Here is a 25,744-nt window from a genome sequence, read left to right as displayed (position 1 = left end):
ATTGGGTCCCACATTGGGCTCCCTGCATGGAGCCTGCTTCTCCCTCTGCCTGTGTCTCTGTGTCTCTGCATCTCTCATGAATAAATAAATAAAATCTTAAAAAAAAATCATGGTTCCTGAGGCAGACACTTCCCCATGGGAAAACTTCACCTATAGCTCTGTGTGTACCTATCTACACACACACACACACACACACACACAGTGCACCTGCAGCTTACTCTTATGTTTTAAACTTTAAAAACAAAGAATACTTGTTACATGATTTAATCTTGTATTTGCAAGATTTCTGGAGGCCTTGGAGGATAGGGTGTGGTATTTGGAATATTAAAAAACTGGCAGTTACCTGAAAAAGAGGCCAGACTCCAAGAAGAGAGGAAATCCCCAAGGTTGCCCAAGTTCACAACTGGACAGAAACCCAGGATACCAAACAAAGGAAGTCTGCAGCATGCTGTGGAAGATATTCCAAAATGCTAGCATCTCCTAAAAGTGTGTTCATTCTGGGTAGTGGTGGATTGAAGGAATTTCACAGAGGCAGGGGGAGGACAGACCATGAAAGACTAAGCCAACAGTTTGAAGCAAAACAGGTCAGACATGGAACAGCATTTTGTGGTAGGGGGCAGAGGGACTTCATTAGGAGGCCAGTTGACAATGATTCTCATTAAGAAAAGCCGGTGGGAACACAGGCTGCCAGTTCAATGAAGTCTGGGACACACAGCACCTGCTGTAAAAAGATTCACCCCAGGAACACTGCTCAAAATTAACTACTACATGGATCAGAGCCAGCCAACACAGGCTCCTCCCACATAGATCAATGAGATCTATCAGTAATACAAACAAAGCATCTCTGAAGCTATATCTATGAAAGAATATCACTCAATTTTATTTCATCCAGAGGTTTTCAAAAGTGCATCTTCTGAAGGTGATCTATGTTTTGTGACTTTTTAAAAAGAGAAGTGTCTTAATTAGTGAATTATGGAAATATCAGCTTCTGTCAAGAGGATAAGAAGAACATTAAGACTGATTATTATCCCACTCATGTCTGGAAAACACAGGAAATAATTGCAGAAAAACAAGTATTTCTATCAGGTGTAAATCTTGCACTGTGTGGCTTTTTTTTTTTTTTTTTTCTGTGTGGCTTTTCAAACTCGAAGGGACTCAAATATGAATCCTCCAGGGATCTTATCAAAATGCAGATCCTGTCTCTGTAGGCTGGGTGGTACCTGGAATCTCTTCACTTCTCACCAGCCCCAGGTGAGGGCAATGCTGCTGCTATACCCACCGACCTGTGGAGCAAGGACCTAGGAACACAAGGATTTATGTGCAAACAGTTATCCAAAGATCCATGATGCACTTGGGTTTCCAGGACTGAGCATGCTCCCTTCCTGGTGATCTTAGCACCTTTAATTTACCTCCCTGAAACATAAGGGTTATCACCACAGATGGCTCCACCTGAGATACTACAAGCCATACAGGCTTTACCCTCAGATTCAGGATGCCAAGAACTAAGGACTGCAGCCTGCCATTTGCAGACGGTTAATTCTGCAGTGTGCCTGCTAAATATTTATGAGGAGGCAGGAGAAACCCTGGACATAAATTAAGGCCTGCTTCTGGATTATTTCCCCTTTGGAAGCTTGGCTTTTATAACAGTCCTCCAGCTTGAAGTGGAGCATCTCTGATGAGCCGTGGTGGCCATGTGAACTCATAATGAAGGTGGCACTGGATTGTGGGGCGTTGTGTCTGCTAAGCTCAGCACTGCAGCCCAGGCTACTGGGCTGTGAGTGTACATTTGTCTAACAGGTGCTGCCACATCAAGCCAATATCCTCCTTTTCTCTGAGGAATGCCTTCCAAGAACGACAATATGCAACAAAACAATTCCCTCTAAAAATCAGAACTTTCCTTCCTTGCAGCTGCTTCAAGGAGCAGCCCCCTCAAGTGTTGGTTCTGTCGTACCTGTTCTCATGTTCTTACACCAGAGAGGCTCAGGTCATAGCTACAGACCTAGCATCCCACAGCCCATGGGCGGGCACTCTGCCAGTGGAGAGCTTGCTCTTACCACAGTCTCAAAGCTGCCCTGCTCTTGAGCACAGGCAGAGAGTGACACCCACTGCCCTGGGAAGGGGTCAATGATGTAGCCGCCTTCTTTCCAGAACTCTGCACAATTCTCAACTAGCTCATAAACTCTCCAGCCTCTCCACTATTCTGTGGACTTATGGAATTCAAGGCAGGCCTCCCACTTGAGACAGATCTATTGTGTTTATTATCAGGTTCTTCTGCACAGAGCAGTGAACCCTTCTCCCTGAAACAAGGCCCAAAGGGGCTGCTCCCACCATCCCTCCAGAAGCCGTTCAAGGACAACAGCATGGGCAGGAGAAGACCTGGTGATGGGAATGGCCACCCCTACAGACCATGAGCCTGCCAGGAAAGAAGGACAACTGGCATTGTCTCCATTTTGCAGATGTTGAGACTGAGGTCCAGAGAAGTCCTAGGATTCCTAGGTCCCAAGCTGGCAAATGCAGGACACCAAAGCCTGCTCTCCATGCAGCAATGCCACCAGTCCCCAACTCCAAGGGGAGCAAGCCTGCCCAGACTGCACCTTCTAAGACCCCCAACTGTCCACCAGCATCTTTCCTGCCAGGCCCTGGCAGTTCACTGTACCCTCCAAACATAGGGATTTCCTCTGAGCCAGCAAGAAGGGGTGAGAAGAGCCAGCTGCCACCAGAGCAGGTTGGGAAGCTGAGAAAGCAGGAAGTTGCAGATCATGACCCAGGCCAAGAATGTGCAGCTTTATTTCTTCTTCATACTACCTGAAGGGCGTAGTGTTTAGATTTTTAGCATTTAGCATTGCCCAGTTTGCTCTCCTACAGGATTAATGGGTTTTTCTCCCAGAAATTTATGGAGGGAATGCGACAGGCAGCAGTCACAAGCACGGAGGAACCACATGGCCAAGTATTCTCCTCTACCCTCAGCAAGTAACAGACAGCGGAGGAGGTGTGGCCTATTCCTTCCCCTGCTGGTTGAGGCAGCCTTCAGCTTGAATCCAGCTCCGCAGATCAAATTACTTAGCCAGTGCTTCCCTGAGAGAAGGGATTCTGTTTTAATTATAGTGCCTGACACACATGTGCTTAATAAATCTGTGAGCAGTGAATGAGTCTTTCAGAACCTCCTGCTTCCTCATCTGCACCACCTGGACACATCCATCCTCTGAAGGACAAGGCTGAAGTCTCAACCTGCCTCCCTGCCTCCGCTCCGGCTGCCTCACACAAGGGGCCCATAGTGAGGGCTTAGTTCTCTCTCCACATCATGGTCACATCCCTAAGTGTGGTTCAGGTGCCATGCTAATTAAGCCCAAATGTAGCACTGCCATGGCAACATGTGATCTGAAGGACTCCCAGTGCTGCACCCTTGCTGAAAAGCAACTTCCCATCCTTACTATCTGGTGAGGTACACACAGTGGGCCTAGGTGGGTCATGTCATCTCACCTGCCAACAGCCCCAGGAGGGTCTCCATTACCCCCATCTTACCAGCTGGGAGGTGAAGGAGAGGTCCCCAGGGGCCCAAGCCAGGTCTTTGTGCCCTGGAACCCCAGAACTCAGTGTCTGTGCTCAACTGTAAGAGCACCCATCATGCCTCAGCAAAGCCTCCAGAACGAAGCCATGGATTGAAACCATAGCCTGGAGAGGCACAGAGTCAGAATGTATCCTAAAAATATTCAAGTCAGAGTTCTGTCAACACTTGAGTAGAACTCTCTTATCAAACAAAATCTTAAGTGAAACCCATAAATATGTGTGTCTATCTATTATATCTACGTGTATATATGTACCTACATATGTGTGTATGCATATATCATAGAGACATACAGGGACACATACGTACATATGCATTTTGCCCTGACCGGCATCTGGGCATCAGCAGTTTCTCCACACCAAGCTGTCCAAGCTGTTCTACATAGCCCACTGCAGTCAGATTTTTAGACAGTAATCATTTTACTTTCTGTCTGTTCTCCTAGAGAGCTTCTTCGTAACTTTACCACAGTGCCAACAGCACCTGCAGGCTTCTGAGTCAGAATGTGCAGAAGAGCACTGTGATCTGTGTGGATGATTCTGGCAGCTACTGCAGAGAGTGCAGGGCCTACTGCAGTGAGAAACACCACATGGATGCCACGCAGTGCACTTGAGAAGAGGTGAGGACTGGGGCAGCCCAGGTGGCTCAGTGGTTTAGCGCCTCCTTCAGCCCAGGGTGTGATCCTGGAGTCCTGGGATCGAGTCCCACATCGGGCTCCCTGCATGGAGCCTGCTTCTCTCTCTGCCTGTGTCTCTGCCTCTCTCTCTCTCTCTGCCTGTCATGAATAAATGAATAAAAATCTTAAAAAAAGAGAGAGAGAGAGAGAGAAAAGGTGAGGAGGAGCCAAGTCAGGCTGCTGGTGGTGGCAAGCAAAGGACAGATGCAAGCACCCCAGAAGGGTGCCCTTAATGAGCTGGAGCAAGCCAAGGAGCAGGAGGAGGATCATTGTGAGAATGGGCTCTGCAGCCAGGGTACCATTTGCAGTGGCTCCCTCCTTTGAGTAGCTGCAGGATTTTAGGCAAGGCTCCTAATCCCTCAGACCTGGGCCACCTTATCTGTAAATTAGGGAAGCAACTGTACTTATCTTAGGGTAGTGGTCCACAGCCCTGGGGAGGCTGAACATGTCTCTGCCCACCCCACACCAAGGGGCTAGAGTGCTGGTGGGTCAGGCCCTCAGGGGATGTCTAAAGCTCCTCAGGGGATCCTGTGCACCTCCCAGGTTGGGTTTAGATCAACCATACTAGTAACATGCTAAGTGTAAATACGGGCAAATGTTAGCTGTGGAGACCACAGGCGAGCCACCAGGCAGCTTTCAAAGATTTGAAGAACTTTCCTGGGGAGGGGAGATTAGATGTCCTCCACGTGGCCCCAAGGAGGGGAGGGACCTTTCAGAGTCATATATTTGAGGCAAATCTGACATGCCAACCTGGACAGATACATGTGTTTGAGTGCAGTGACACCTGATGAGGGTGGGGCTGAGGAGGGCTGCCTCCCAAATGCCCCTCATCCCTAGAGTGTGGTTCCTAGGCATTGCCCTGGGAGAATGTACAGGCCTGGGAAATAGCTGTATGTCCTCAGTGAGGCAGGGTCTCAGGACAGTGGGAACTCTAGTTGCTGGGCAGGAGTGGCTGGGAAATGACCAGATCACCATAGGATGAGGTAAAAGGAGCAGCCACAATAAAGGGAATGGTCAGGTCAGTGGGGCTTCCAGAGCTGTGAATGGGTGGTAAACAGAAGGAATGCCCAGACCACCTGCTCCATGACAATTCAATGCTATTAACTGTGGACTTTTTTGTGAAAAAGGTCTAACAAGGGGGAAAATGGCTTCATTTGCTTAGAATAAAAGCAAATGTTTCCTACTCCAATCATGTCATGACTGTGAAACTAGAAGCACAAACTCTGAGTTGGCTAGGAAGCCCCACTGGGGACAGGTGTGGTGGTGGCAGCCACAGGGACTTGATTTTCACCTTGTCTGCCCCCCAGGTCCAGACTTTTTCCCAAACTAATTCTCAGAAGAGCCCTCTTTCTACTACTGGTATAAAATAAATCCTGAGATTCCTTTTATAATGTAAAATGAATAGGTGATAGGAAAAACACAAGATGCTCTGTCAATGGAAATGACATCTTCCTTAAAGGAAACTCTAAAATCAAAAGACTCTAGTTAAGGGGCACCTGGGTGGCTGAGTTGGTTAAGGGTCTGACTTTTTTTTTTTTTAAGATTTTATTTATTTATTCATGATAGAGGGAGAGAGAGGCAGAGACACAGGCAGAGGCAGAAGCAGGTTCCATGCAGGGAGCCCGACGTGGGACTCAATCCTGGGTCCCCAGGATCAGGCCCTGGGCCGAAGACTGTGCTAAACCGCTGAGCCACCCGGGCTGCCCAAGCGTCTGACTCTTAATTTCAGCTCAGGTCAGTATCTTCAGATCATGCATTTGAGCTTTGAGTCAGGCTCCGTGCTCAGTGGGAAGTCTACAATGGGATCCACTCTCTCCTTCTTCCACTGCCTCTTCTCCAACTTGTGCGATCTCTCTCTCTTTTCTCTAAAATAAAATAAATAAATCTTTTTTTTTAAACTTTAGTCAAGAGTTGAAAGGTTTTTCTCTCACTATTTCTAAGACAAATTACTTAGGAAGGAGAGTTTGTGTCCTGGAGTGGCATTATCTATTAAGTGCCCTACACACACAAATGCACAAATACTTAAAAGAACTCTAACCGAATTTTTAAAATTTTCCCAATAGTATAATTCTTGTTCTTTTTGTTTTACAGTCATTCATAGAATGTTTAATATCTAACATACATATATTAATGTTCAGTTTCTTAGCAGGCTGCAGCCAGCCAGAGAAAGCCATCCTGCCTCAGCCTTTGACAACTAACTGCACCACAGTCCTCCTACCCTGATCTCTTTCCAGTTTCAGTTACCTACAGTCAACCATGGTCTGGAAGCAGATGACCTTCCTTCTGATCTATAATCAAAAGATCAATAGCAGCCTAACACCACAACACCTATGTCACAATGCCTACATCATTCACTTCACTTTGTCTCATTTGTCTCATAGGCCTTTTATCATCTCACATCATCATAAGAAGGGTAACTACAGTAAGATATTTTGAGAGAGAAATCACATTCATATAGCTTTCATTATAATATAATTAGTTATAATTAATCTGTTACTGTGCCTAATTTGTAAATTAAACTTTATCACAAGTATGTATGTATAGGAAAAGATATATACAAGGTTCAGGACTATCTGTGATACAGGCATCCATTGGGGGTGTTGGAATGTACCCCCCAAGGATAATGGGGGAGTAATATACTAGGGATCAAGTTTCTAGAAGTTAATTCATCAAGAGAAAGCATTTTCTTCCTCCTGGCAGTGGAAGAGAAGGGATGTGGAATGCGATGGTGAGTTGATCTGAGGTGATCAGCATGCTTATGTAACTTGCAGAAATGACATCACTTTCACCCTGAAACTGCACTGTTTATGTTAATTCACTGAGGCTGAATTATGACCTCTCCCCAAATTCCTATACGTTAGAGTTCTAACTATCGGTACCTCAAAATGTAGATATGGAGTCTTGAGATAACTGAGGTAAAATGAGGTTATTAGGGTAGGTCCTAATCCAATCTCACTGATGTCCTCATAAAAAGAGATTAGGACGTAGGCATGGAGGGAAGACCATGTGAGAACACAGTGAGAAGATGGCCATCTACAAGCTAAGAGAAGCCTCTGAAGAGACAAGCCCTGTGACAACTTGATCTTGGACTTTGAGCCTCCAGAACTATGAGACAAGAAATCTTGGTTATTTAAGCTAAGGTCTGTGGGACTTTGTTGCGACATCATTTGCAAATGAAAACATGCACATTTAAAACAAAATCTGCCCTGAAACTGAGAGTTACCTCAGTGAAGCCTTGAGCCATCACTGTCTGACATTCCAGTTGGGAGACTCTCCTGGAGCTTGATGCTGATACACAAGCTGGTATGTATACTCACTGACTCCTGTAGATTCAATCTGAAATGTGCAGGAATCCACCAGGTAGCACAGGGCCCTGACGCCTCAGAGCTGGGGTTTCAGAGCTGGAGCATCACAAAACTGATGCCAGGCCCTCCTCCCTTCCTTCCTTCCTGTCTGCATAAGCCTGCATTTCGTCCCCATTCTTCAGGAGGATTCCTTGTGGAGGCAAGGGAGACTGAATTCCCTGAGCACTCACTCTAGGACTGCACGGCTGGCACTCGGCCCATGCGGTGTGGGCTCTTGGGGCCAGCAGTTTCAGGGAACTGGCACACTCAGGTTTGACCACAGTAGCAAGGGGGTACTTCCTGGTGAGTGCCACCAACATGCTGCCACCACAGGCCTGCATGTCCTTACTGGAGGAGAGGCAGATCCCTCACATGATCTAAGTAAACCAGGGACTTAGTAATCCCATTCCCCCAATGTGGGCAGGTCAGTGAGCACACAGTGGTGACCAAGCACTGCCTTTAACAAGTAGCTTTTCAAACTGACCTATCTACATTGCTGCTCCAGTGTCTCAAGTGCCCAAGTGCATGTTTTGGGGGCATCCAAAGCTACTGTTAATTGCAAAAGTTAAAATTTTGATTTGCAAAAATAACAGCACCTCCCTCAGAGAGTCATCAAGAAAATTAGAAAAGACAGAGAGAGAGGCAGAGACACAGGCAGAGGGAGAAGCAGACTCCATGCAGGGAGCCCGACATGGGACTCGATCCCGGGTCTCCAGGATCACACCCTGGGCTGAAGGCGGTGCTAAACCGCTGAGCCACCCGGGCTGCCCCAACCTTTGGACTTTAATGCTTGAGATGAACAGTCCAGTATCAGCAACTGAATCCAACACTACAATGCACAACCTTTCCCTGTCCACTGTTAGCTTTGAAAGGCCAATACTCAGAATATCAGAAAAGGATTTCCATGGCCAACACCAGCTTCACTTGACGCCAAGGTGGAGACATCAACATCCACAAGTCTGTCCTCAATAAAATTTCCTGCCTCATGGTCAAGGCTCCAGAATACTTGATAAAGGCCGGATGAGCAAACCAGCTATTTGAAGTCACATCCAAAACAAACCTAAATCCATATCCTTTGAAGTTGGTCTTTTTAAAACAACCAAACAAAAAGGCTCATTTTTGGACTACAGCAGGTACTACTCTGAGAAGTGAACCATTACAGATGAGTGAGAACTATGTTTTTCCCCTTTCTCTAAAAGACACAAGAACCACATATAGACATGTTTATCTGGGTAAGGCATATGTGTGTAGTATGAAAAAGAATGATTCTAAGGTTTGGCTCAATTCTTAGCCTGCAAAACCTCCCAGATGTACCTAAGTGCTTGCTCTCTGGAACTCGAGGGAAAGACTTTTGTCACTAGCAAAGCATGCTTTTTATATTGGGAGGGGAAGTATAAGGCATTCCGACAGATATACTACTGAAAATAACCTCAGTGAAAACCAACAAACTAAAAAAGTTTGCTTCAGGTCAGATCTCAGCTTGGTTAAAATTCTCATTGGGGTCTGTTAAGTCACATCATTGGGTACCTTTCACAACATGGATTATTCATTAATAATGATGAAAAAGCCCTGAATTTACTTTACTACAGTTGAAACCCAATTTAGATATTAGGAAATACGGTTTCACCCACACATAAGGAGGTAATATTGTCTTCTGAAGTCCTTGCTTAAGACAGATTTTCTTGTAAGGTGTGGTTTATGTTAATATTGTTACAAGGGTCCAAATGTGTATACTGATTCTGTGTGTATATATACCCATATATAGTGTCTCTCACTTGTGAAGAGGAGAAATCCTAGGAAGCACTAATACCAAAATAAGAACAAAGTACTGCCTTTCATTGGAGGAACACATGAAAACTGAAGGCATTATGTAACTTCCCCAGTAATTCCTGTGAAATGGGAAAATAGACTGTTACAAATTCAGAAACAAAATTAAAATAACTCAAAGAATTCAAATGCTCTGGCAATCAGGGTGTGGTGACTGGTTTCATGTTGTAGAAACAGCTATTTTCCTCTCATTGGGGGCTTTGCTCACAAAACTAGAGGAAGGGATATGACACCAGGTACAGATACCCCATCATGGAGCAAAATGTTCCCTGTCCACTGAGCAAAGACTGGATTATCCAAACACTCCACCACTACCACCTAATGTACACAGTCCATAGTAGGTGCTCAATAACCAGACTGACAATTTCAGATTCTCCAGGAATGTTGTTTTTACAGATCAATCTGCTTCTAAACATCATGTCTTAGTCCAGGAAAGAATACTTATCCTCTTCTCAAAGATAACAGAAAGTAGTAAGTCAAGCCCTTTTACTTAATTTTGCTTTCTTCTTTGGAACATGCACAGTCACACCTATACACACATACTCTCACACACATATACCTGTGTATACTCATAAGTGTGCACATAGGAACATATGCATAAACACTGTGTGCACATACACATGCACACCCTTTCAGACATAAACATACACATCCATACCCACTTCTGAAGAGGAACTTGGTGTCAATTGGACAGATCTCACTATTGTCAGCTCTTCCCACTGGTAAAGAAATTTCTAGTCCAGAAACACGCACACACACACACACAAACACACTCAGCTCAAACTCTTTGCAGTTGTGGATGTGATTCAACTATATTTAGGAAAGTGGGAATTTTATTAAATTTCTTTTTTTAACAATGAAAATATAATCAAAGAGAATAATAGCATTTCATATCACATACCACCATAAATAGAACAAAAACCTATTAATGCTTTGGTTGTCTTTTTCTGGAATAAAAAATGACCACTTGCAATTACACAAAAGCATTAAATTAAATGTACATAGAGAATGTTCAAGTTTTCATGCACAAGATCTTTTTGGATTAATATGTCAAGTTATCTTAGTACTATCAACCCATGGCATTTAGTTGTTCTCATTATGATCACCATGCTTTACTCTCTTTACCCACTGATTTGCTAGACTATAGGTTGAAGGCAAAGAATCTAGGGCAAAGTGATGGGGATTAGAAACAAAAATCTTATTATATAACCAAATTTACATTTCCCATGAAGTAAACACAGTTGATATTGCAAAACATGGTATCTCTCAGATAATTATATTAGCTACCTAACCACATTGATTTGAATATCCACACTTGCTAGAATTAAAATTTTAGTCTAAATATAATTGTGCTGGGACTCCTGAGTGCCTCAGCAGTTGAGCATCTGCCTTTGGCTCAGCTTGTGATCCTGGGGTCCTGGGATTGAGTCCCGCATCAGGCTCCCCGTGGGGAGCCTGCTTCTCCCTTTGCATGAGTCTCTGCCTCTCTCTGTGTGTCTCATGAATGAATGAATGAATGAATGAATAAATAAATAAATAAATACAGTTGTGTTTTCAAGTAATGTTCTTTCTCAAAGTCTTTCCTGTTGCATATTTCATATCCTTCAACTAAAGCTACCTGATTGTTAAGTTTGGGAATGAAAACGTCCCACAGTAGAAATTATGAGCTTAGTAACTACACTTCATTATGTAAAATAAAACCATGAGTCTTTTTGTAAAGGCTTGATATTGACCTTTCCAATTAACAGGCCCAGATACCTGTCTTTGTTTTGCACTCAGATGATGGATTGTTTCCTCTTTGATTCCACAGCAGAGCATCTAGCTAACGTAGGTAAAGACTAACAACCTAAAAAGCTTAAGGAAAAAACAGCTTTGGTGCAAGATCTTGCAAACAGTCCTTATTCACTTCCTGTGGTAGAGATAATTTTGAGAGTATTCATAGGTAGAAACAACTAACAACAAAGTAATTTTGTCTCCTACATATATGGATGCAAAGTGATTTTTCCCTAAGCTCCTTGAATTCTGTCAAGTAACTCAGGGGAGGCCTAAATGGCCCTTATAAAGGTAACCCTGTGCTTTGTTAGCCTGAGTGCCTGGCATTCAAGAATCCTGCTAGGAATTTAGTAAAAATTTATGTGCAAAATGGAGGTAAAGCCACATCACTGTCTTGTAATCAGTGCAGGTCTAGACATTAGGTACATCTTTTAAACTAGTGCTTCTCAGACTCTCCCCAGCCTAGGAAAGTTTCCACACTAGTTTCATTCTTCTTCCTCAAAGGGAGCATCCAGCAGGCATACATGCACATGCCTGTGCACACACTCATGTGCGTACACCCACACACACCTGAGAAAAGCTAGCTACCATAGGCTTATGATTTCAGCTTTTTCTGAAATCCTCATAATCTGCAGCTCCAAACAGCCTGAAGCAGATGGCCCTGTGGGTATAGCCAGGGTTGTGGGCAATTATCCCACAGGTCTACCCAAGAGATAAACTAGAGGAACATTTTTTCTCAGTAAATTAACCGACATAGAAGTCATTCCCTAAAGGTTCCTCCCTGATACTAACATAGCTTGTTCAGCAAGATCTCAGGTCTGGACTCTCCCACTGTCTTCAGGGAGGCCTGCCCTGCCCTGGCCCAATGCCCATCTGAAATTCCAACACTCACCTAGTATTTCACGTCCCTCCTCAGCGCCTATCACTATTTACAAAGGTCACATAAACATGATGACAAGAAAGACATCTGCCTCTTTTGATCAACAGATTGCTTACAACTGCATTGAAGCACAGTAGGTGCTCAATAAATATCTGTTGAAAGAGTAAAAAATCACAAAAATGAAACTCTAAAAAATATTTTTATATTAAATCATCAGCCTAAGGAACTGTCATTTCTGCAGAAATCATCGTGCAAATGTTACAGACCAACTAGTCTAGACACTTCTACCTGAATAGAGGCTAAAAGCATGCAGCCTCATGGGCAAGACTATGGGTCAGAATGAGGGTGTGTGTGTGAGAGAGAGAGAGAGAGAGACAGAGAGAGAGAAGCAACAGCAGATGTCCAGTGCAAAAGGGAAGGACTGCATGCTGGAGAATCCCCGCATGCATGCCAACTCAGGAGGTGACAGAACCCAGAACTGCCTCCACTCTACCCTGATTCAGTGATCCACAGCAGGGGTGCCTTAGGAAATCTCATATCTTCACTTAATATTCACTTTATATTCTACTTTTTTAAGATTTTACTTATTTATTTATGAGACACAGAGAGAGAGGCAGAGACATAGGCAGAGGAAGAAGCAGGCTCCCTCTAGGAAGCCTGATGTGGGACTCAATCTCAGGACCCCAGGATCATGACCTGAGACAAATGCAGACGCTCAACCATTGAGCCACCCAGGTGCCCCAAGATTTATATTCTAAAATATGTGAAGCTGTTTTTAAAATGTCTGTGCTACTATGAATGTGAGAAGCATGATAAGGTCTGATACCAGGAGACCCTGAACAAATTCAAGTTGTTATCCTGAGAGCTTCATGTGAAACACTGGGGTTCTCTATTACTTCTGGGTTAATGTCAATTTGGCTCCCACTTTTAAATCATATATTTATTTTGAAGTCCTCTTATCTATGTTTCCTTTGCCAGAATTCAGATGGCTAGGTAGTTTAAAGTCCTGGGATCATCACCCAGTGTCTGAGAGCCCTATCCTCAGATTCAAGGGCCTGGGCAGATCATGCATGCTGCCTTCCTGCTGCTAGTCTATGAATCCTGTTCAATTTCTGTATTGGGAGTCTGCTGGTAAACAAACCTGAGAGTCCTCTAGATATTGGTCCCATTGCCTTAAATCATTAGAACCTGCAGCACATGAACCAAGTCCCTCTTTTCTTTTCTTTCTTGTTTTTTTTTTGGTCATGGACCAATCTAAGTTATTTATTTAAGCCATCTCCTGCCATAAGCAAAGGGAAGGAAGATCAGTGCAGTGATCATTATTTGATGCAAGAAAGAAGGTGAGCTTAAGGTTCATGTGCAGAGGCATGGTCCAAACTAGTTCTGTGCTCCCTACACTGGGTGGTATTCCAGAGTCTCTTTATTCAGCTTCATAGCCAGTGGGAAGCAGATTCACGTGAGAGTTATGGAATACAGTATGATTACCATCTCCCCAGGTTAACAGCTTGGACCTGATGCAGAGATGGGGTAGGTGACACACTGGGGTCTCTTATAGTCTCCATGATATGACTTCAGGAAGATGTTCAGGTTGCTCAATCCCACGCCCGGGGTCACTGTGAAGTAGGTGAGAGCCTTCCACGTGCCAGCTCAGCTGTCTGTGCCATGCACACATAAACCACCCCAACTGTGCCCTGGCTGAGAAACCCAGGGACCCTGAGGCTGCTACCACTTTCAACCTGGACAGCCTCAGCACTGCCCAAGTCCCCCTTTCGTAGCATCCTTCCCTAAGCAAACAAGCACTTCATCAAGACTTTTGAAAACAGAGCTAGGTTTTTGCCTCATCAGTAGAGGGCCCTCTGAATGTGCAGGTCTGGGCTCTACAGGCTGGCTGTAGAGGGGGCCACCACACAGCCTTTACCCACTGCAGCAACTGGATCCACAAGAAGGCAGCATTCCGAGAGCCCAGCCAGTGCCCAGTGGCAAACAGCTGCCCTGGGATCTCCAAGGTCCCTGGCTTGGCACTTTCTTGTGAATGGCTGACTTGTGGCTGATACAGCCCCTCAGAAGCTTTTCTATCATCATGTGAGTAATGGCTGTGCCCTCAGCCATGAAAACAAGACTCAACCTTAGGGACCTCTTCCCAGGGTCAATGACTGGTCTATCAGCGAGGTCTGTATTTTCTCAGATCTTTGTTCTTCCTTCACAATCCCCCACTGGAGTTCTTTACATATACCTTGCCCTGACTGAATCAAATGTAATATCTACCTCCTCACCAGACCCTGACATACACAAAGAGTCCCTGTCACATTTCTTCACCTCAGTTTTGCAAATTGCTTCTAATTTAAGTTTTCCTAGGGACTACCTCTTCCAACAGACCATTCATCAAAATGGCAACATATCACTTGTCTGAGACACACTAGCTGACTTCATTCTATGAAAAACCCATTTCAATACTGAGAACTAAAATGTTCCTGACCTTGTAATGCTGTAGTCAGAACTCTGGTTTTTTAATTGTCAGGCTTTTAATTTTTTTTTTTTTTTTTTTTAGTTTTTAAACATTTTTAATTTTAATTAATTTTAATTCCAGTAAAATTAATATAGCGTAGGATATTAGTTTTCCAACTGTTAGGCTTTCAAATGCCAGAAACTTCCTATTTTTTTCTCCACAGGGCAGTTCTTATGTTTCAGAATAATAATGTATGAATGGGAATTCAGCTACCAGAAAAATATCTTGGACTTTTAGAGAAAAAGGAAAATAAAAGAAAAAGTGAAAAAAATATATCAATAACAGGGACAATGTGCATGCATACTAAAGAATTTGGGTGCTGATAAACTTTTATTTTATTTTATTTTATTTTATTTTATTTTATTTTATTTTAATAAATTTATTTTTTATTGGTGTTCAATTTACTTTTATTTTAAATCAGAATTGCTTTGGTTGTTCATTTTGGCTATTTTCACTAAATTATGGCTCAACTCCATTTACTTCCTCAGGCATTCATGGGCCTGATGGAGGGTGATACAGAAACAGTCTGTAGCCACCCTTGAATAAACATCCAACTTACAAACAGCTCATTTATATAAAGCACTACCAAGCTATGAAATGTTCCTGTTGTTGTTTGAGAAAAGAGTAGGTGGAGGAGGTTTTTAGATATTACTGGGTTTAGCAACTGAATAAAACTAGAAGATGTGAAACATGGAAGATATTCTTGAGAGTTGACCAAGGAGACACACCTATGTGGCTTTCCCTACACCATCACCCCAAACATGTATGTTCTGCTCTTCAGTTTTCAAATTTTCATCCATTAAAGATTCAAATGTATTAATTCATGTTGAGGTCATCTTCCATGCACACCAGCCACTCTCCCAGGAGGGTAACATTCTAGCCCTTGCAGCCACTTCCTCATAACCGCAGGCATGCTGAGATGATGAGATGACAAGAACAAGGCAGGCAATGCAGCCGCCATACTGATTTCAGGCTTAGTCAACACACTGCTCTGTGCCCTGGAATTCTGGGCTCTAGTCTAGTAGACTGGGACAGGACTGGTGGAGAAAGTATGGAAGTGAAGCCAACCTTAGGAAAACACATATGCATGTGGGCCTCGGGGATGAGGGGCTGGCAGTGGAAGGTGAGCCCCCATTTATTGCCAAACCCTGGAACACAATCAATGCAGAAGTTGGAAACTTCCAGCATTGGGCCCAAATTCCACCAGCTCTCCTGATCTGGTATGATGACAGCACCCCATTTTTTTTAAAGTGCTATTCTTAATATTTATGTCAGCTCTGTGTCATTCCAAGAAAGATTTGAGGCAGCTCACAAAAAATACTTGGCACAAAAGAAGGCTTAAAAGAAAAGTAAATAAGTGGTGACTACTGTTACCAATACTGCTCTACATATTTGAAAGTTGCTAAGTAAATCTTGAAAGTTCTCATCACAAGAAAAGAAAATTGTAGCTGTGTGTGGTGATGCATGTCAACTAGACTTACTGTGGTGATTATTCCACAATATAAACAAATAATGAATCTTTACGTTGTACACCTGAAACTAATATAATATTGTATGTCCATTATATCTCAACTCTTTTACAAAAGTGAATGAGGAACTTGTGGTGGAAGTAAGTGGGGGCAGATGCTGCTAATGATAATAAGTGCACTGTAGGTTGGAAGAGTGTCAGGCTCTGAAGTCCCCACCAGTGAAGGCAAGGCAGGAAGCCCCAGCTTGTAGAATTCTCTTTGGCCTTCTGATAAGTCATAGTGACCAATGGGGGAGTCACACGTTCATTCATGAGTGGGAGGCAAGGATGGCAGCCCCAAATAAATCCTGCCTAATAAACAACCCCCCCACCCCAAATTCTGACAGTGTTCATGGTGAGATCAAGAAGCTATAAAACAAGCCAACTGCTCCAAAGAAGCCTTTGGTATTGATTCTAGGGATGGTTCTCCTATAGGAGGAGTTCAGGGAGAGGTCTTAGTGACAGAGGAAGAAAGTTCCCAATATATGACACTGATTGACACATATTATGTGACACAGGAAGAGACTCCCCAGTGGCATCCTTTCTGAAATGCAGGTACTCATTTCCTTGGGTACGTCTTTTTTTTTTTTTTTAAGATTTTATTTATTTATTCATGAGAGACAGAGAAAGAGAAAGAGAGAGAGAGAGAGGCAGAGACACAGGCAGAGGAAGAAGCAGGCTCCATGCAGGGAGCCTCGTGTGGGACTCAATCCCGGGTCTCCAGGATCAGGCCCTGGGCTGAAGGCAGCACTGAATTGCTGAGCCACCAGGCTGTCCTCCTTGGGTACTTCTTAAAGACTCCTTCCATATAGGCTGGCTGATGGCAGGACTGCCAGGCATGATTGAGACAGGCAGCAGCCTAGGACAGAGCAGGTGTCAGGGTTCAGGGTAGCTGACCTCCCTCCCAGACACTCCTGATCCCTGACAATTCATGCTACTTCCATTTCATTTTTTTCCTTATGAAAAAATGCACTGTAGGTTGCATTTTTTTCCTTATGAAAAAATGCACTGTAGGTTCCTTTATTTTTATTTATTTTTTATTTTTTTGTATATCTTTTTATTGGAGTTCAATTTGCCAACATATAGTATTAACACCCAGTGCTTGTCAAGTGCCCCCCTCAGTTTCACTTGGAGTTTGACCCCTACACCTTCTACACAGACCTGCAGGGAATAGGTTAGAAATCTCTGACAGGGTTTGGATTTTCCAGCCACAAGTCTGTTGGTGAGTGTCAGCAGTCAGACCTCACTTCTGCTCCTACTTCTCACTCTCCATCAACTATACATCTTTGAGCTGTGGCTGAGGCTCTCTAAAGCAGAATTCAGATATGGGAGATCTAATGCCAAACTCAGAAACACCCTTGAGGAGAAAACATTCCAGAGCTACACTCTCAGAATAGGGCATTACTTCTGCAGCGCTATTTAGCAAACTAGAAAAACAACTGAATAAATGTTAACAGTCAGCTAGTCATAAATATTCTTTGTAATTTTAAATACTGTTTTGAGAAACTCCAAAGTCTACAGTAGAAATCAGAATTATAAACACTAGGTCCTGTTCCCCACAGTCACAGGCTAGTCATGGTTGCAGGAGGTCAGGGATCCTCTCAGACCCTCAGTTCCACATCTATCCACTAGGAAAAGTAGCCTGGCCTGATGGGAGTGGCAGGGGAAGGTGGTGGTGGGGGGGACATAAGGGGCAGGATGCAAGTGCTCTGACACCCAGAAGCTAGCATGGGAGGTACCATGTGGATGTGATGCTCAGGATACCCTGAAAGTATCAGGTCACTTACAAGCTCTGAGAAGCCACGGACCACCTGCCGTCGCTTCAGATTGGTCTCTCCATCCAGGTTGGCAGTCTCAATGTGGCACAGTCCATCAGGGTCACTGGAGGACAGCAGCAGAATGTCTGCAGGGATGATCTCATTGCAGCGAAGACGCACAAAATCTCCCACTCGGATTTCTTTCCAGAATCGATTCACATACTGCTTTTCCTCCCTGATAAAAAGACTACCATTAAAAAGACTGGCAGAAGATCAATCATACCTAAATCTGTGTGATGGCACATGCAGCTCATTTAACAAATATATCTATTTTCCAGTATGTTAAAAATTTCTATAATAAAAATATTTAAAAGGGATATTCATAAAGGCCATATATAATATGACTCCATTTACATAAAGTATTCAGAATAGGCAAATCCAGGGACACAGAAGGTAGATTAGTAGCGGCCAATGACTAGGAGGAAGAGAAATGGGGAGAAATTTTTTATTGGGTACAGGCTTCCATTTGATTAAAATGTTTTGGGACTAGGTAGTGATGATGGCTGCACAATACTGTAAATGCACTAAATGTCTGAATTATACACCTTAAAATCGTTAGAATGTCCACCCATAGGTATATACCCCAAAGAATTAAAAGATAGGACTGATATAGATTCTTGTACATCCATCTTCCTAGTAGCATCAGTTATTACAGCCAATGATGGAAACAACCCTAATGTCTAATGCTGAATGAGTGGATAAGCAAAATGTGGTATATATGAACACTGGGAATATGATTCTGCTATGAAAAGGAAGGGAATCTGACACGTGCTACAACATGGATGAATCCTGAAGACACTTTGCTAAGTAGAAGAAGTCAGTCACAAAAGGACAAATACTGTGTGAGTGCACTATTATGAAGGAACTACAAAAGGCAAACGCAGAACAGAATCTGTCTGCATCTCACTATCCTTCTCCTATCTGCAGTATGAAATAATAATAGATGCATCCTCTTCAACTCATTCAAGAAGTAGATAGCAAGCACATGCCAATCACTCAGAACAACAGCCAACAGTCAGCTTTCAACATCAAGTAGTTACTATTAATAAATTCTTAGATGGAAACCGTATTTGTAGATTTCTTCTTTAGGTTTTTTTCCTACTCTAAAAAAATATAGGCCAATTAATCCTACAAAGGGCATTTTTAAGACTTCCTTCAAGGCTGCTTTATCCGTTTTTATAAATAAGTATAGAAACAGGACTGTATTTCAACATGATATGCTATAAGGAAATTTTAGCAAGAAATCCTCTGGCTTATAGTGTTGAGGGGAAAGAAAAAACACACACCAAAACACATTTCACCTTAACCATCACCTTCTTACTGTTTCCTGTCTCATAAAATGCCTCTCCTCGCCTGAGTTCCTGGAGAGCCTGAATTCAGGCCAGTCTGGATCTCAAGGTGGACCAAGTCAGTCACATCTAAATGACTCCTGAACTTTAGAAGAAGTATTGAGAGTTTTACACATCTATTTAACTCCCACGCTGTGGATCTGAGGAAACCCATGGCAAACTTCCAGGAGCTCCTAGCCATCAGCTGCCCTAGATGTGAAGGGAGAAGTATCCCCTTCCATTTTAAGCCTCTGTTTTCTTTTTCTTCTAATTCAAGGCCCACCAAACCAATCATGTGCAAAGCACAGTTTGGCCACCATAAGACCAATAAAGATAAATTAGATAGCTCTGTATTCAAAAATAATGCAAGGCAAGACCAAACCACAGGATAGCAACCCTTGAGGACTATATAATCAAGCCCACAATGTGAGCAAAGGTATTCTTCCTGGGACAATCCAACACTCCCTACAAAGCTAGGGTATTCTTCAAGACTGCTTCAACAGCTGTGAGGAGGTCCCATCAGCTTCCAGCTCGAGGTCAGCTGGCTCTGAGATAAGGGACAGAATTAGCACTCAGTCATCCAACCATCCTGCTGGCTCACTGCCAGTATGACCTCTTCCCTGTGGACAGACAGCCTTGATGTGTGAAAGATGAAACATTTGAAAATGTTCCTATCTCCTTTTCTAAAGGTCAAACCTTGACTTTATATCATTGCAAGCATTACTTCCTTAGTTTCTCTCCCTTATCATTTGTTGAGAAAGTACAGAGAAATCTGAAAGAGCCCATCCTCTTCCCAAAGAAGTTTCCCAAAGCGAAGTCACTAATTAGTCAGAGGAGGGCAGCATACACCCTGAGAGTGAGGTGGACAGGCTTTGTTGTGATGGGAGTTGCCAGGAGACTGGTGGTAACAGACTTGCCCAGGGAGGGGCACAGGAAGGTGATGACAAGGGGAGGAGCAGAAGTGTCTGTGTTCAGCTTACCTTAACTACATTCCATTTATAGAACTCATCTAATATAAAGTCAGTTTCCATCTGTCTTGGAGTCTTAAAACATTAGCTTGCCCACTCCACTGGAGCACTGTTTTTAAAAAATAACAACTTTGGTGGAGGCATTGAGCCTCCAAGGAGATTCTCACTGTTGGAACACCCCCAACAGATCCCGATGTGGCCATGAACTGCAATCACTGGGTGAGGAGATCTCTGGCGACAGTGCTGGGGAGTGGATCCCTGTGAGCCACGGAAAGAAGAGGAAGCAGGACAGAGGGTGGCTCCAGGATGCCTGAAAGAATGCAGGCTTCTGTGAAAAAGTCCTGCAACTCACAGGAATTCCTACAGTAGGTTGGATCCTTGGAAACCCAAACCTGGGCATCTTTTGTGAAAGAAGAGCAGCATGACAGAACCTTTTGACACCTCAACAGACCAAAGATTCCCCATCAAAGCCCCACTGTCCCATCAACAATTCCAGCTGGAGCATCAGTGCTGAGTCTGGACCCTACACCAACCCCTGCAATGTTCCTGCTTACTTTTCTGTAATTTTTATTATATAATTATATTATATATTAAATATATTGTATATACTCTATGTGCATATATTATATGCTATTTTATATATTAAAAACTCACCTATAAATGTGTCGATTTTTCAAAATAAGAACATTAAGTAATTTTAATGATATAGAAATTTTAAGAAACACTGCCCCATATAAAGAAAAAATCAAGCTAACTTTAAAAGAAAATTAAAAAATAAATTCATACCGATATATGCAATATGTAATATATATTACATGTAACACACACATTATATATGAGTAACCCTTCTTCTCGTGGACCTCATGAGGAAGGTATAACACTTATTTTTTCCCAGCAACTATATTTGAACATAGGGTCTTACGTTGAAATGCAGTTGGAGGGTGTGGTCCTAATCCAATGTGACTGACATCCTTACAAGAAGAGGAAGAGACACCAGGGATGTGTGCACACAGAGGAAAGACCATGTGTGGTCACAGTGAGAAAACAACCATCTGCTAGCCAAAGAGAAAGGCCTCAAAAGAAACCCGTCCTGCCAACATCTTGATCTTGGACTTCAATCTCCAAAACTGAGAGATAATAAACTTGTTTAAGCCACTTGGTCTGTGGTGCTTTGTTATGGCAGCCTGAATAGACTAACACCTAGTAACTGCAATTCCCATGACTCCTTGAGAAGGACAGGCTCCCAAGCTACAGTGACAGAGAAAGAGAGGCAGCAGAGAAAGCAGGTAGTGGAGGGCACTGTACCAGGTGATTTATCTACAGGCATGTGTCCCACACTCCCCTACACATCTGTGCACAGGAAAACACTGCAGAGAAGACAGAAATAAATCTCTGACACAATACTACATAACACTGGCCTCCTAATGACACTCTCCTTCAGACTTTAATATGCAGCCGGTAAACAATTTAGAACTGCCTTATATTTCCTTAGGTCAGCAAGGACGCAGTTCAGGGTGGACAGAATGGGTGACCCTCCTCTCCATGGTAAAAATCTCAGGAGTGCACACTGCACCATGGCTGCCCTGTCAACTCTAACCCCCACCAGGGAGGGGCCTGCACTCCTCCAGGAAACGAGGACTCCCCTGAGACACACAACTTGTATTTTTTTTTTTTTTTTTATAGTAGCAAGGTTGGAAATCTCCAAGTCCTCAATACTCTGCATTCCTTCATAGCAATTAGGAAGTAGCACTGTTTAGTTTGCCCACATAATATTCCTTCTAAAGAGAGGATTCTGAGATGGCCCCAAGATCCTCAGATCAGTCCTGGGGTACACACTCCTGCCGCCCCCGAGTGAGGTAGGGACTGTGAATGTGGTGGAAATCACTCCTGCTGATGTAACTAGGGTGACCAATCGGTAGACTATGGGCCAATCAACAAAGAGACCATCTGAGTGGGCCTCACGGAGCCACAGGAGTCCTATAAATCTGGGTCTAAGGCCAGAGACAGGAAATCAGACACTGAAAGTGGCCACATGGCAGCGCTGAGACTGTGGGGTCTCAGTCCTAACCACCACTGGAATTACATTGCACCAAGAACCCAAAGAGCCTAGAAAAGGACCCAAGACTCACATAAAACCATAGGCCCAGCCAACACCTCAATGGTAGCCTCTTGAAACCTTGGCCAGAGGACCCAGCTAATCCATGCCTGGACTCCTGACCCCCAGAAAACAAGTTAATACATCTGTATTCTCTTTTTTGACACACAGATTCATTCCTATTTAGGTGTACATCACGGTGATTCAATATTTTTATACAAAATGATCCCCAAAGTGTAATTACCATCTGTCACCATAGAAAGTCATTATAATATTATTGACCATATTCCCTATGCTGTATACTACAGCTCATGACCTACTTATTTTATAACAGAAAATTTGTACCTCTTAATCCTCTTCACCAATTTTACCTGCCACCTAACCCTGCCCCACTCTGGTAGCTTTATTCTCTGTATGAGTGAATCTATTTTTGTTTTGTTCTTTAGATTCCACATATGAGTGAGATCCTACAGTATTTGTCTTTCTCTGACTTACTCACTTAACATAATACCCTCTAGGTCCATCCATGTTGTTGCAACACTGTTTTCAGTTGCTGAGTTGGCAGAGATTTATTGCAGAGCAACAACAAAAAAAATCAATATGCACCATTTCTATTTTCTGCACAGAAGCAGGAGCTAGATGCTCCCCCTTCCTGGCAGCTCAATTTTGGACAGCGTGTAACAAACTAAAGATTCTACCAGGTACCAGAGTTTTATAATCTGCATACTTGAGGAAAAGCTATTCAGCAAGAAAAGAATGCAGAGCAAGATCCAAACGTGTTTTTCTCTCTCCCATAAACTGGAAGCCCATCGAGGGCATGAATAACATATTAAAATGTGGGAAAACCCTGAGGGCCTGGGTGGCTCGGCTGGTTGAACACCTGACTCTTGATTTCAGCTCAGGTTATGATCTCGGGGTCCTGGGATCAAGCCCTACATTGGGCCCCATGCTCAGCAGGGAGTCTGGTGAGAATCTTCTCTCCCTCTGCTCCTCCCTCCGCTCGCTTATTCTCTCTCTCTCTCTCTCTCTCATAAATAAAATCTAACATGTGGGGAAACCCTGAAAATGTGCAGTCTTGAAATAGCAGCTATGTTATAAATACTACAAACATGGTGCACAATTGTTCCACAGGAATGTCAACTGGCTCTTCTAATTAGCTGCAATTCCCTGCTCATAATTCCTGAAAGGTCTGAACTCTGGTGTGTTGAACCAAGATTTCGAAGTTCATGAGTAAAAAAAGAGTGATTCTTTTGAAAAGTGGGGGGGGGGACCTAAAAGGGGTAGAGTGATAAAGATGTCTCATATTTAAAAGATCCACAGATGAAGCCATAGACAAAAGCAAGTCTTTTCTTAAGAAAAGCCTTGCCACTATTTTTTTGTTTTTGTTTTTCTGCACCAACCACCTCACTTTGGGCCTGCTGTTTCCTCAGCTGAACAGTTGAGAATATTAAATAAATGATTTTGAAAATCTGTTCTGAGGCTAATGTGAGCCTTCTGAGATTAATAGATTTCCCCTTCTGGGAAAATCTATTACTAACATTTTATAATTAGTCATGCTGAACTTGGCAATTTTCATCTGAGCCTTTTTTTGTTCAAAACAACAAAACGCAGGAGTGAAAAAATAAGGAAACAAGAGGATAACCAATGACAAATTTTATTTAAAGACAAACAGTAAATAAAATTTTAAGATCCCTTAATTCATCATTTTTGGTTATTTAATGTTTAGGCTGAGTTAAACTATTTATTTGTACTAGTTATGTTTTTTAAGGTTCAATCCCCTAAAAGGAGATACCTGACTTACAGAATTCACAGGAATTACTCTAAGTAGTTGAAAGCATGTTTTCCCTTCAGATCACTGTTCACATAGCTCTTCTTCATGAATACAGGGTTCATTGCTCAGAATGTCTTGTTAATGTTTTATCTTTTGAAAGGCATCAGAGTCAGGACGCCTGGGTGGCTCAGTGGTTCAACGCCTGCCTTCGGCTCAGGGCATGGTCCTGGAGTCCCAGGATTGAGTCCCGCATCAGGTTCCTGCATGGAGCCTACTTCTCTATCTGCCTGTGTCTCTGCGTCCCTCTGTGTGTCTCTCATGAATAAATAAATAAAATCTTAAAAAAAGGCAGAGTTTTCACTCACTGCAATCTTACTAACCCCTCACCCTCCAGTGTTTAAGGTATCTCAGCAATGGCTCAGAATTTTCAACAATGTATCTATAGATATCTCCAATGTGGTGAAGGTGGATATATTGCATAAAACAAACAAACTTAAAGTTTAAAAAAATGCACTTGCAAAAAATGAGGGAATTATACTTTCATCTTTAATGTACTGTTTCCCAGAAGATTTGCATTTAGGTTATTGGCTATCATTTTCACTACCTAATAGTAAAGCAGCTTTTGTTTTTTTAAGGTGACAATAGGTTCCAATTTGCCACAACCAGTCAACATCCCTGGTGACCCACTGCCACTCCTTGTACAAAGACAGTCACAAGAGTAATTGGATCATCACTGCCCTCATCTCCAACCTGGTCTATGAATTCAAGAATGAAATTCTGCTTTTTAAGAGTCCTCCACAAAGGCTGCACAAAGAGGCATGCTCATTTCTGATCCCACACACAGGCTAATCCTCTGTTGTCATATGACATGATCGTTCAAATTCTGTAACAGTGTAATCAATACAAAGTAGCAACGGGTGTTTGCAGTGCCAGGCTGCCCACAAAATACCACAGGCCACATGCCTGGGGCTGCCACCTGCCAGCTTCCAGGTCATCTTACAGTTGGAGATTATTGCTTCTTCTCTATTTTGGTATTTTAGGAGAGGAATGAAAAAGTTCAAAATGGCTGCAACATGAATACACATTTGGTTTTCTTACCCTTACATTATCTAACAACATGACATGGCCATATTCTATTGTATACTTCCCCTTGCTGTAAAAATGTTAGCTTTAATTCAATGGCAAACTATTTTCACAACTACACATGGGAATCCCACTCCTGTCCTCTCCTCATTCACCACACCCACATCCTACTCAGGTGCTGGCACTGGAGGCACATGGGAGTAATGCGGCACATCTCACTTGCCTCCCGTGCTGTCTCCCTTCTGTTAAAAATGTCTCTCCTTTAATAAAACCAATCAATAAAGGAATATCCTGGGTGAGGATGAGCAAGAAATAAAGTGAGGATGAGAAAGAAGAGATTCAGGGTTGTGTTTTTCAGTTTCTTTTCTTTTTTTGTAAAGGTTTTCACATTACAGTTTTTATGTACAATTTAATGCTCAAAGGAAGAACATTTGTTTTGAATAGGCAATTGGGGACTGATTCCTAGAAGAGGGGACACCTGAATTTAGATCCTAAAGAATGAAAAGAATCTTTTCCTTTTTTAAAAATTTTTTTAAAGATTCTTTTTCTTAAATTTATTTATTCATGAGGGATATAGAGAGAGGCATAGACATAGGCAGAAGGAGAA

The 25,744-nt window shown here is 42.9% G+C and overlaps 1 protein-coding gene across 1 annotated transcript in view; it reads right to left on the bottom strand.

Moving 5' to 3' along the window:
• ATP10A (ATPase phospholipid transporting 10A (putative)) overlaps positions 1-25,744 on the bottom strand; it is a 190,708-nt gene that overhangs the window by 89,467 nt on the left and 75,497 nt on the right. Inside the window, 1 exon segment of the mRNA XM_077868486.1 lies at positions 17,863-18,067. Coding sequence (XP_077724612.1) covers positions 17,863-18,067 — 205 coding nt within the window.

Source organism: Canis aureus, chromosome 2, assembly GCF_053574225.1.
Source record: "Canis aureus isolate CA01 chromosome 2, VMU_Caureus_v.1.0, whole genome shotgun sequence".
Lineage (NCBI taxonomy): Eukaryota > Metazoa > Chordata > Mammalia > Carnivora > Canidae > Canis > Canis aureus.
Note: the sequence above shows the minus strand (reverse complement) of the source record. Positions and strands in the feature narration are given on the sequence as shown.